General features: G+C 42.0%; 1 protein-coding gene across 1 annotated transcript in view; it reads left to right on the plus strand.

The window, feature by feature from the left end:
• RD3 (RD3 regulator of GUCY2D) overlaps positions 1 to 12,689 on the plus strand; it is a 19,376-nt gene extending 6,687 nt beyond the window's left edge. Inside the window, exons 2-3 of the mRNA XM_085315789.1 lie at positions 2,524 to 2,832; positions 10,370 to 12,689. Coding sequence (XP_085171915.1) covers positions 2,537 to 2,832; positions 10,370 to 10,667 — 594 coding nt within the window. The 5' untranslated portion in view covers positions 2,524 to 2,536 and the 3' untranslated portion in view covers positions 10,668 to 12,689. The remainder of the gene's footprint in view (positions 1 to 2,523; positions 2,833 to 10,369) is intronic.
• Positions 12,690 to 12,934: the final 245 nt, after the last annotated feature.

The following is a 12,934-nucleotide window of genomic DNA, read 5'->3' on the forward strand; positions in this document are numbered from 1 at the left end:
GACCAGGTCACAGCTAGAATAAAAGCAGAGTAAGCTATCTCCTTTGGCTAGTAAAATACCACAAGTAGTAGGGCCTGCTCAGCCTCATCAGGTGAAGATACAGATTAAAATAGCAATGATAACGTAAATTGGTCATGCCTTCAAAAGCTTATGATAAATTGCTGTTGCCACATGAGCTGAAAACAGACAGAAAGCTTTTAAACCCTTTTGCAATAGTTTGTGATCTGTTTTGCTGCTCACTTGCTAGCAGGGGACTCAGCTATACCGTACACAGGGATGATAAGACAAAGGAAGAGGTTAAGGCCTCTTTCTTTCAGGCTTTCAGGATCTTCGCCCTTAAAAACCTGTAATGATGAGTAGAGGCTGACATGTAACAAGATCCTGGTACAGTTTAGGTGGATAGGATTGTAGCATTGAAGCTGTCAGCACATAAATTSCAGCCTGAGTTCACTCGTATGTCTCGGGCAAGTAAGCCAGCAGCAGGCAGCCAAARCGCTGTGATGATGCAAGAGCAAGAGATGGCTGGTAGCTGGGGTCACCTGGGGATGAAAGCAAATGAAAGGACCTGCTGCTGCTCCCCCTGCAGAACACAGATACAAGCAGAATGACAATCAGCAGCTCCTGACTGTGCTGGTATCATAAGAGCAATTGTATCTGATATTTAAGGTCTCAAACCAATTGCTACAGGCATCCCTTCTGTATGAGCACTGTTCACTGGCAAAGGCATTACTGCTCATACAGTCCAAGAAGCGCGTGTGCAATCTTACAAGCCTAGGCAGCTAGATCTAAGTCCTGTGGAAGTTTTTGGTCTTTTATGTCTTCCTTCTGAAGAAACAGGTATGGCTTGCTGTGAGAGGCAGGATGTTGGACTGCTGAAACCATCCTTTTATGCAGTTTGCCAAACTTACTGATTCTAGAACAGTCTAAGGAGTAAACCTTGARATTGTTTCAGACCTGATACACTGTACAGACTATCCAGGCTTTTGGAGCATTTTCCTTTAATGGGTTGGCATATTTACATAATATGAACATTTCTGAAAGAAAATAAGGCCACATTACTCGAAGGTAAAATGGCAAAGGCATAGAAGCAACAGGAACAGTCTTTTTGCCCAGTGGAGATGGCAATGGTTTTCTTGGCACTAGGGAGACCAGGAGCAACTAGTTCTTAGCTTTAGTGAGAATACTGTGTAGTTATGAACTTCTGGTGATGGTGATTTGCACAGTGACTAAAGACTCTAGGCCCTGAGATGACATAAATCAAAGCAGTATGTTTCTCCCCATTATATGCGTCTTCATGGTTGTGTCTCTAAGTAGTAAGAATTTGCTCAGACCATATGTGAAATCAGGCTTTTTAATCTCTGCCTGTATGTTAACTTTTGATACCATGTCCTGATTGGGCTGCTGCTAGGAACAGCCTTTTCATAATCCCAGCTGCAGCCATAATTCGTGCCACCCTTTCTCCCTGGGGCCTAACGGGTGGGAAGAACAAGGTATGTAAGTGTGCTGTGTGAAGAAACAGATGCTGTTTTGCTCCTATTCGGGTCCCTAGTGCCTGCTTTGGACTCATTGTCTTTAAATTCGAATACAGTAGCTAATATCTTTGTTCCATGCCTTGTCCTCTTAAAATGACTACATGAAGGGACTGAATAGGAGGGAAGTTAATTCAGTCCTTTGAGCTGCTTGATGCAGGTTGTTGTGTCTCCTAAGTGCTGCATAAATCCCCAGCAGCAGAAACATCTGTCTTAGAAAAAATAACAATGTAAACCTTGGTGTGCTACCACTTTTCTGCTAGCCCAGCCTCAGTTCCCTTGGCAAGGATGCTAGTGCCTAAGTTGTGCTCTTCCAGCAGAACCAACAGCTGGGCTCTGTTTACTGAGGATGGTATAGCCTCTCCCTCTATGTGCAACTCCTTTGCTAAATAATTTTAAAAGCTCTGCCTGACCTTGTAGTTAATGCAACTACTGCCTCTGCCAGCACAGGCTAAATACAGATGGGCTCTACCATTTCTGTTATGTTAGCAGCAAACCAGACGAGGTCATCTATCCTGACCTCCCTGCTGAAGATCCACTGATGGCTAGAACATGGCTCCCAGGAATACCCGTGAACATTTGATTCTGTACGTTGAGTTATTGCAGGGTGCTGAGAGGTCATGCTCTCTGCTGGGGGTTCAGACAGGCAAGCCCTAGCCTCAGCTCTTCCCTGGGGTAGAGTGGGCTTCCCTGGCCTATCCTGGAGGGRGCAAGTATCCTTTTGGTTTTCCTTCAGATATGGGGACTGTGACTGTTATTTTAGTTAAAGGATTCRGTGCCCCCGGGCACTTTGCCCCTTCCTCCGCACAAAGTCGCTGCTATGGGTGAGATTTCTCAAGGTGCTCAACTGGTTCCAAGTGCCTAATCCAGTAGCACTTTTAGGTGAACAGATTTGAGGGGTGTGTGGGGAGAATATTTTTGTCTGAACTGTGTTGATTGTGGCAATGTTGTTCGTTTTTCTCTCCCCCTGCCCTCAATCCCACTCCCAATGAAGAACACAGGGCACTATGTCACTGGCATCCTGGTTCAGGTGGAATGAGCCCCCAAACCGGATTTCCCAGAGGAACCCCACAGAGATGGTGGCTGAGACGCTAATGATGGAGCTAAGTTGGCAAATCAAGCAGGCAGAGAAGCAGCAGCGAGAGCGAGAGAATGAGTATCGCAAGATCAAGACTGGAGTGGATTATGGCTGGCTGGTCAGCTATCCAAAGCAGAACTATGATATCAGCCCAGGAGAACGTCTACAGCTGGAGGATATGTGTAGCAAAATCCATCCTTCCTACTGTGGGCCTGTCATATTAAGGTACAGTAAAAGATCTGATGATACACACTCTTCCTTCCCCCATCTCCCTTGGGGTATGCAAGGAGGGACTGTGAGTTTCTTAGAACACAGACCAAGACTTGGCATCCTGTATCAAAAATCACATTGTAACAGTATCTTTCTAGAACAAGAGAAATCTAATGTTTTAAGTCAGTTTAACATGGTATYGCTTTCCTCAAAAAGCTGCTAAACGCCACTTCCCCCAGAGTGACTCAAGTGCTTTATGTTTCTAATCAGCCTGAGAAACTTCATTTTGCCTGATGAGCAGAGTTACTGATTAGGTATCATGAAGGCTGTTGCTTCAGTCTTAGAATCGTAGAATAATTCAGGTTGGAAGAGACATCTGGATGTATCCATTTCAACATCCTGCACAAAGTGGGGACAACTTTGAAGTTAGATCAGGTTGCTCAGGGCCTTGTCCTATCCAGTGTAGCCTACCTCCAAAGTGGAGGTTCCACAGCCTCTAGACAACCTGACCCCCTCTGCCTAGGGTCTTCTATCCTTGAAGCTATGCAGCAGGTGGGGACACAGTGTCCAGTGGAACAACAAGATGCTATTACTCTTTTCAGCCTGTGAACCTGGTTTTCTCAGGGAAAAGAGGTAGTGCATGTTTGGGGCCTGTCTTGGCATGGAGTAGGATGCAGGTGGGGCATGAAGTTGAATTGAACAACAAGGAGGCACTTCTGCCTTTTGYAGTGTAGATGTTGACACAGCTTCATGGACTTGCTGTTGAGCCTGTCACGTGCTAGATATGTGATTGCTGCATGCTGGCTGAGTAACCTTTTGTGACAGTGACCAGAAATAGATCTAAGYCTGCAGTAGGCATGCAAATTGGAAGGGAGAGTGGTGTCTGTTCTCATTTATTTATTTATTATTAAACCACGCATGTTTCTCCTCTTGCTTAGCCCAATGCAGGTGAGGAGTAATGACTCTAGCCAAAGTGAAGTAGTGAAATGGGCCTTTCTTGTCCACTTCCCCTTTTCAGCCTGTCCTGTGACAAACGCAGGGGTGCTGAGCACCCCACAGTCCCTCACTRCAATCTGCTGGCACTTGGCTTCCCGTGAACAAACAAAGCTTCTGAACAGCAACTGTAAGAGTGCTGGGAACAGTTGTTCCTCTGCCTTACAATGGGGCCTGGCAGGGATGCCAAAGCTCCCTCTCCAGTCCTTATCTTGTCCAGAGCTGAACCTTGGAAGTGAGTAGGCACAAGGTTGCCACGATGGCAGAATCAGAGATTTGGGATCATTCAGGGGTCAAGATTTCTCCTGTGAAAGTCTGCTGGGAATARCACTTGCCTTATATTTGCTTATGTAACTCCAAGTCATTCTGTAAACAAGCCACTATAAACCCCTTGGGGTTCAGGGTTATTTTCACCTTCCTCAGAGGCACTAAACAATGCCTGTCTCATAGGCAGGTATTTCCATGAGAGCAGGCTTCTGTCACTGGAGATGGGAGGCCTCAAAGTTCATCTTCCGCTTCAGAAAAGAGGGTTTTTTTGCATTGCTGAGCCAATCACACACAAAAATGCTTGYTTTTTTCCACAACTTCTAGCTGTTCAGTATTGTTCAGGATTCAGACTACTGTTAACAGTACATAAACCCACTCAGCAGTATTAGTCTGCATGTGGCATAACTATGGCAAAGGACAAAAATATCCTTTAAAAAAGACTCTTAGAAATTGCCATTATAAGCTATTATAAATTACATTACAGTATCCTTCAAGAAGTGGAATGTTTTTTGTTGTTCCATACCATAGTGGTGAGCAGAGCCATGTTAAAAATAATAAAGCTTGCATTGCTTTTACGATTTCAATTCAATAGTTGAGAACAGAATGCGATAGCTGTAAGAATGACAGAACTGGTTTGGGTCAAAGGTCTTTTTGATCTAACGTGCAGTCTAGCACCTGAGATAGTGGACAGTAGAATCTGTGTAGGGAAAAGAATAAGAACGAGGTATGCAGATATTACAGGATGGATGATTACAGTATCTTCAGTATAGCCTTCAATCTGTTGTGACTTGTGACTTAGGAGACTTTCCCAGCCAGAAGTGGTGCCTCTGTATAAAATTGCCCTATGTGGCTTTTCTTTCATCAATTTTTCAGTTTTTTTTTTTTTTTTGAGCACGTGTAAACTTTGTCATAGGATGCCACAAATACTAAGAGTTCCATATCTGAAATACAGTTTTGCTATAGCAAACTGTATTTTGTTTTATTTATCTTAAACATGTACAAGTTTTATTCAATAACCACTTTTTCTTCTATTGGAAGAGACAGTGAACAGTTGAGCCCTCCTCTCCTTTTCTGCCTTCTAATTGAGAAGTCCGTGGTTCAGAAATCTTCAATTGCTGACGTAGAAACAATGAAAAAGAATGGGACCTGCCATGCTTGGAACTGAACATGTACTGAATAAGGAAGGAATACTCAATCTAACTAAAAGACAGTCAAAGTTGATATTAATTCCCATCTCAAAGTGAGATTATGTAGACATTTTAGTAACTTGCCCAAAGTTGTACAAGATGAGTATGATAGGAATTCAGTTAAAATCTTAGGCTTCCAATCAAGTATTTAATCACAAGATTACTGCACTTCTGATATTCCCTCTTGAATACCCTGTGGCTTCTAATATCTAGCAACTTTTAATCCAGTCTTCTACAAAAAAAAAAAAAAAAAAAAAACAATCTTGCATTTGGAAATTCCAGTGCAGAGCATGTGCTTGGTTCCATCTCTGACATAGCAGACTTGATCCTTCCCCTTCACTCTCCGTCTTTGAAGAGCTGATGTCCTTTTTGATCTACTTAGCAAAGGTATAACACTTAAGTGACACAAGTAGYGTGTGTCTTGGAAGAGGGTGGAGTTTGTTCTGTTTGTCATGCAAAGTCTCCTTTTTTTTGTGAAATTCTCAGTGACGAGTCAGAGCCAGAACAAAACATTTTGTATAAGTTGTCAAAAATGTCACTTTCATCTCCAAAAGACTAAATGATTATCGAAGTTGTCCTTTTGTGTGGCTACAGTCACATCTACTGATAGGCAGCATTTCTATATGTTTGGATGTGGAGGAGGCTGGAGAAGAATTCTTTTTAAAGGTGAGTTGGTTTTTTGTTTGTTTGTTTTTGTTTGTTTTTCAGATCCAGTTTGCCCATTTTGTGGAAGTTATATTTTGGATCAATAGAAATTTTTCTTAGTCTCTTGAAATTCTAGAAAGATTCAAATATACTTCAAATACCATCACTTCTTCCATCAAATATCTGCAGAGTCTAATTCACTTCATACATATAAAGCAGTTGTGTTTAGGTGCAGCTTAGCTGTAGTCAAAGGTTACTGGGTTGGAGACTTGATGATTATATTTAAAATGAGCCATCTTGAGCCATCTGAAGGAAATGATAGTGATTTACTTACTACCTAAGTGCCGTGGTTAAACTGAATGAGTAGACTACTAGCTTGCAAATACAGAATGCTAGATTTTGCCATCTTGACTCTGAGACCTAGTTTTGTTCAGCTTTTGTTGTGGTCTATTTGGTTTCTTTCAGTTTCAGCAAAAGTAAAACTGTTGGCTTCTGTCCTTTTCTGCCCAGAGAAACAAATGAAAAAACCTACTATTGAAAAGCAAAYCCACATATTGGTGATCTGCGATGTCATTAATACCACAGGCTAAGAACTGTAATTTTGTAAGGATTATGTATAGAGGAAGTGGGCTTCATAATGTGCCTGATTGATTGATTGTAAAACAAATGACTAAAATCAGAAATGGATTTGTTTACCATTTTGAGCTTCAGCTGATGCATCTTGAGTATTGCGGTTAGTGTGAATACCGCAGTCCTTTGGGAGTCAAGTAGCCTTCTCTAGCAAAGCTGTTCRTAGCTGTACAATATAACCAGAAATCGTGCTCAAATACAGATTCAGGAGTCAGTAGCTAATTACTAGCACTAAGGATCCCAGGTTTTCTTTGAATGACTAAACCTACTGAGAGCTCCCAGTTCAGGCAGGCATTCAAGAATGCATTTTGCTTTAAGAATATTAAGTCCAGTGACTTCTATTGGATTTCATTAGTTAGTTTAATTTAAATTTAGTTAGATTTAGTAGATTTAGTTTAGTTTAAAGTTCAGGCCATACTGGGGAAACCTGCTGAACTGGGGGCCTAGAGAACAAGGTAGACAGGTGACAGTGCTTAAAAATGTGCCCATGTGTGCCAGGCACAGCCAGAGTCTTAAAATCTAATGGCTTGTTTGGAAATTGAAGGGTCACAATTTAAAGAACAAACTTGTTTGAACTGTGATTAGAGCACAGCCTGGTCGAGGGAACACACTCATCCCTATATGTACATGTATATACCCACCAGGCTGCTATGCTGGCTCAAGATTTGTTGACAGTCACATCTGAGACATTTACATTAAACCTATATAGTATGTTACAGGTTAGTTACTAGTAGTATCTTAACCTGTTTCACAAATAAAACAGGTATACTTTTCTGATGAGTAAGGAAACCTTACTAGGAGATTTTTAGATAAGCTTGTGCAGTTGCCTGATTTGAAATTATTTTGTGCAACATTAACTTACTATTTCATACATCAACCTATGCTAGACGTTAGGTGAGACTTGTGCAATGTTGTACGTTTGATTCCACTGAGCAGCACTGTGTGGATTTGAGCAGATCTGAAAACCAAACTGAAAGCAGTATTTGTTTCCTTGTATAGCATGCAGGGTACAAACCTATATTCTTTAATTCCAGTGGTTTTACTCTTTTTCTATGTTGCGTGTTTTGTACAGAGAGCAGACCACTGGGTCAGCCAGGGCATYAACTGGCTTTCAATGACAGCTGAGGAGAATAGCTTCAGTTATGCATAGGTGGCTGTAGCAAATACTGTCCATCTTCTGACACATGGCCTGGGATAGCTAGCCTGACAGTGTCAACCCCTGATAACCTGTCCAATCTTTCTACTGAGCAACAYTTGTTGCATACACACCTTTTGAACTATGTATATGGCTGGTCCTTACATAAACCTGCTCGTACTGGAGTTGAGTGGGCATTAAAAGGAGAAGAGTTAGTTCATGCTGTTGAGTGGAGGGGAAAAAGGTGCYCTTTCCCTTCTCCATCTAAAAGACAGTGGTTTTCTTTGGGTGACTGGCAGATGGTCTTTTGGATTGCTTTCAGTTTGGTTTTCAGACCTGCTCAAATCCATATGAAGTAGTTCTTGTGTTGGTCCTGGAAAGTCAGAGGTAAATCTGCTCATCTGCAATAGCAGTGTTCACCACATGATTCTTGYTGCTGTAGCTAAGTGGAGTGCAGACAGATGGTTGTGAAGGTGGAAAATATCCTGATTTTAGAAAACTGTTTATTTCAGATATACTGGTTAGGAGTGTTATTAGCAACACAGAGCATTAGCTTTAGAGCCTTGTGCTTAAGGAAGACACTACACCTATTTTCCCTCTTGTTCCCAAAATCACAGGTCTAGCAATACAGCCATCTGATCTGGGGACATCAACAACCTCTAAAACTGGAGGCAGTGATGAGGTCTTTTGTGTGCACAGTTGCCAATAYAAAAGAAGAGGACGTACTCTTAGATACATATATATACAAAACATGTCAGCATCTCTCTTTAAAACACACAGGGAGATAAAGTAATGGAATGAGTCATCAAATTTACCTCTGCAATAAAAGTTGCTTTAAAGACACTTTCCCCAATATAATAATAACATAGAGACTTGGGTTTTGATGGACTCATCTGCCTAAGCTTCTGATTAGGACAAAGGGAAAAATAGATCTACTGTGAGGACTGGATTCTTGGCTCTTCAGTAATGCTACTGCAGAGCCTCCTCAGAAGGCAGAAAGGATATCTGCAACATACCACAAATCTGTTACCTCTGTATGTACCAGCCCTCAGCAAGACCTATTCTGYTTGTCCAGGCTCTGCACAATTCAGGTTAGCATCAATGTGTAAGTATCTGTTTGCCAGTCTGAATTACAATGCCTCAGAAGCTTTTTGTATCCAAATAGTCAAAGTTCAGAGGGTTTTTGGGGGTGTAGAGGGGAATTAAGAATTGATTCTAAACAGTTTAAATGGTTAGGGAAAATCTGAGGTGACTTTGGTAGGTTTTGAGTCAAACTTGTCTGGCATGGTCCTGAAAGGGGCTGTGCTCTCAGCATCATGCAGTACTGGTCTCTCCACAGCTGTAAAGATAGCTGCCAATAYGTGCTGTAAGAGAAGCACATGGAAGCATCTGGGTACGTACATCCCTAGTGCACATACTCCCTGAACATTCCTAGGACTGAGCAACATGTTAAGAAGCAGGATTTCAATCTGTTGCCTCCTGTCATATTACCTTGAATACTTGTTGAAATACTGTCCTACAGGTTTCCCTCCTCATTCAATTTTGTTAGAGGAAAAATATCAAAATGCTTCCAGGCCTCATGGATTTTAGTGAAGCAGCAGTTTAGATCTGGGTTTGCTTGTAGACATAATCTTAATGTTAAGAATGAAGTATTTATTAGAAGAGTAGCCATTACACCATCTGTCACAAATGCACTTTTCTACTGAAGAACTAGAACATCCTTGTAACCAGTGTGTGCACCTGGGAACTGGATCCTGTGCTCTCCAGGAKCAAGTACAAAAACAGGCTGGGGACTAGATTGCCCAACAATGTGTCAGGAACAGCATGTTCTCTTTTTGGTCCAKTTCATGACTTCAAGAAAATAATTACCTTTCTCGGCATCTCAGCTTCCTCACCTACAAAAGAAACGATGATAATTCTTTGCTTCCCTGGTATTAAGCTAGCTTAATCAATAACAATAAATTATTTTAGGTTCTTTGTTGAGAAGACAGTCAAGAAATTCAGAGCTATGCAATTAGATATAGCAGTTTGTTGCCAATCAAGGTGTATCAGCTGACCATTATCTTAGAGGAATCCACAGGGAGATGAAATATCACTTCTCTGAAATTTAAGTATTGATTAATGATCAGATGCATAACAAAGAATAGTTTTACTGGGTAAGTTTGCCCTGCGGCCACTGGACAATGCTACAGGGAAAGCATAACAGGGCCCTTCCCTGTTTTTTTCCTCAGCTTCTACCAAGCAKCAATTCAGGGACTTCTTAAGCCAGAATTTGCATTTGGATGATCATGTTTAATCAGCAGTGATGGATACGTTTTCCAAAAACTTGTCTAATCATGCTCTCTCTTAAGTTATTGCTAGCACTTGATTCTGATTTAATTAGTGTTGTATGAAAAGAGCACTTCCTTCTGTTTCAAACCTGCCACCTTCTCGCTTTGTTTGCTGCTGCCTATTATTCCTTGTGCTTATGAGAAACAGTGATTTGCTGTTTCCTCATATTCCTTGTTTTTCTTGTGATTTTTTTAGAGACCTTGAGCATATCTTCATGGCCTCTCCATGTTGTTGTTGTTGTCCCCTTCAATCCAGGGAGGCCCATTTTGCAAGGGAGTGCAAGTTCCAAGGTTAATGCTGTGACTTGGCAGCAATCCCTAATTTGACCTTTTTAATCAAAGCTGTGCCTCGACTGTGCTTTCAGATTCCGGCAACTCATTGCAGAGTATGAACCAGAAGTGCAGGAAATATCACGACTCTTCCGCTCCGTCCTGCAGGAAGCTGCTGAGAAGATCAAAGAGGAGGAAGAGGCCAAGAAGCTTGCCAGGCAATGGAACACAAAGAACAAAACCAGCCTCTCCTTAACAACGTTTAAATCCCGGTCCAGGATTTCCCCATTCATCAGTGACATCAAGACCATCTCTGAGGATGTGGAACGGGGCACCCAGCCTACTAGGAGGGTTTGGAGCATGCCAGAATTTCGGAATGCCAAGGATTACTGACTCTATCCAGAACAAGGTTTTTAGACAGTGATCTTTTTAACTCCCTGTTAACCCTTTTTTATCTCTGCCATTTCTTCTTTGTTCCAGYTCTCTCTTCCTGTCTGCCTCTCTTGGAAGTTGTGTCCATAGTAACTGCTGCCAACACATGCAGTCTGTGACACAATTTATTACCAAACATGCTAGCCTTTCCTTTAATTTAGTAGGATTCAGTAACCTTAAGGGCAGGGGTCACTATCTMATTTTTATTATGGCTTTCTTGTGGGAGATGAATTAGTTTTGTGATGYCTCTCTTACCCTCCTCCCTCCAGCCTGCATGTAGTTATCTACAAAAAGTTTTGGCCCAAGCTATGGAGAGCTGCTGGCTGCAGCAGTCTTGCTGAAAGTGAGGATGTTGCTTGCATGAGTAAGGCTTGCAGGATCAGGCCTGTGAGTTGTTAGAACCAAACTTTCCTAACTAATAACCTTTGTTAGTGCTACAGGAGACTTTTCACATGTAAATGCAAAGCACTGCTTTTGACCAGCTTTTTTTTTTTTTTTTCCTGATAATCATTTAGCAATCAAACTGGAGTAGGCACAGGCCCAACCTTTTTGAGACAGAGAACCAACATTGTTTCACAGCAACCAGTTTCTGCATGCTCAGGTTTCTTGGGTATTTTCTTTTTTTATGCAGGCAAACACCCCCAAACCTGGCATGTGCAGAGTAGATAGAAATCTAATGACTTGCTGTGTAGGCACACCAGCACATACATCAGTGCTGTGTCAAGCACACTGCTCGGTCCTTGGTGTTCTGTTATTAAGTAAGTAAGTGCTCCACCTCATGTCCTAGTAATAGCCCAGTGGGCCAAAATTAGTATTTATCACCAAGCTTGAAAGAGCAGTGGAGTACAATGTCATTGTACAGAAGAGAAGGGTGAAGGGAATCAGCAGTCACCTACAAGGCTCTTTGTACAGGCCAGAGAATTGAGGTCACTTTAACAAGCTGCTGCTCTGAGCTACTGAAGGGCTCTAGTGGATGAAGGTCTGTTCCATAATCCTTCCCTCATGAGTGCTCAGAAGGGAGCTTTTCTGTGTATCAGAGGCTGTTGGCCAGTGACCTGATACTATTACAGGAGATTCACTCTTCAATACAAACCAAGTAGCCAGTAGGCCAGCACAGTTCTGAAATGACACTTCAAGGAAACAGGAAAATGCCACTAAAGATAATTTAACTCAGCAKCCTTAGGGAGAAATCTCACCAGAAAAGGAAGGGAAAGAGCACTCTGAAAATCATGGTTCCTGTAGAGAAGCTAAGAGCTTGTATGCTTTGTGGTGACCAGCAGGAGCTGGAAAAGGAAGAGCACCGTGTATGATTAGCTTTTGAAGAGTCATCCCAGTGGGATATAACCTTCTGGAGGACCCCCTAGCGTTGTTGTTCTTTTGCCTGTTTCTGACTCTTTTCCCTGGGGATCTTTCTTTGCWGCAGCATGTGGGTACTACAGCCAAGATAAAACACTTTGAGGCTGTGCCAACCCTGGGATGAATTCCAGCACTTGAAATCTATCCTAGACTATAAACCTACAGTTTCTTCCAGTGGTGGGGGAGGGCACCATAAAACAAAAATCAAGATTAAATCCTTAACAGCTCTCTTAGGCTGTGGGGTTCTGCTCTTCTTCTTTCTCTTCTGGGCAAGCCAAGCCTGAACCTGTGGCTTTCCCCCTGGCACCAAGCTGGAGCTTCTAGTCCCTTGATAAACACTGCTGCCAGCAGCCCTTCTGTGGACATGAAGCAGAGGCCAGTCTTCATCAAAAACTCAGGGCTTCCATTTACAGCATCCAGTTTGGGCTGGGGCTACTTCAACTCCAGGTCAGTGAGAGAGAGTTTAAAGCCTTCTGACAATCAGCTTGGTGTTTTTCAGCTGTGTGTCCTTGTGCAGTAATATGTGACTGTGTAGATGAAGTAAAAAAAAAAAAAGTCTGTCATATTTAGCAGAGTCTTAGCTAYTTAGAAGCTTTAAAATAAAAAAGCATTCTTGTTTTTAAAAAAGTTAAGCATCTTTTTATTTATTTGTAAGATAGTTGTATGGTACTGAAGGCTGAGACAGGGTCATGAGTTTCATCCTATGGCTCCCTAGTCATTTTATTTGCATTTGTGTTCTGTTTTAACACCTTCAGTATTGACTGTATTGATGCAATATTTGATGGACTGCTGGGAGAGGACGGTCATTCTGATATAGTGATATAAAGCTCTTTATTACTGTACAGCATCTGTAATGTGCTCACTCTTTCCTG

The sequence above is a fragment of the Rhea americana genome, unplaced genomic scaffold, assembly GCF_003343005.1.
Source record: "Rhea americana isolate MKP2758 unplaced genomic scaffold, rheAme1 scaffold_44, whole genome shotgun sequence".
NCBI lineage: Eukaryota > Metazoa > Chordata > Aves > Rheiformes > Rheidae > Rhea > Rhea americana.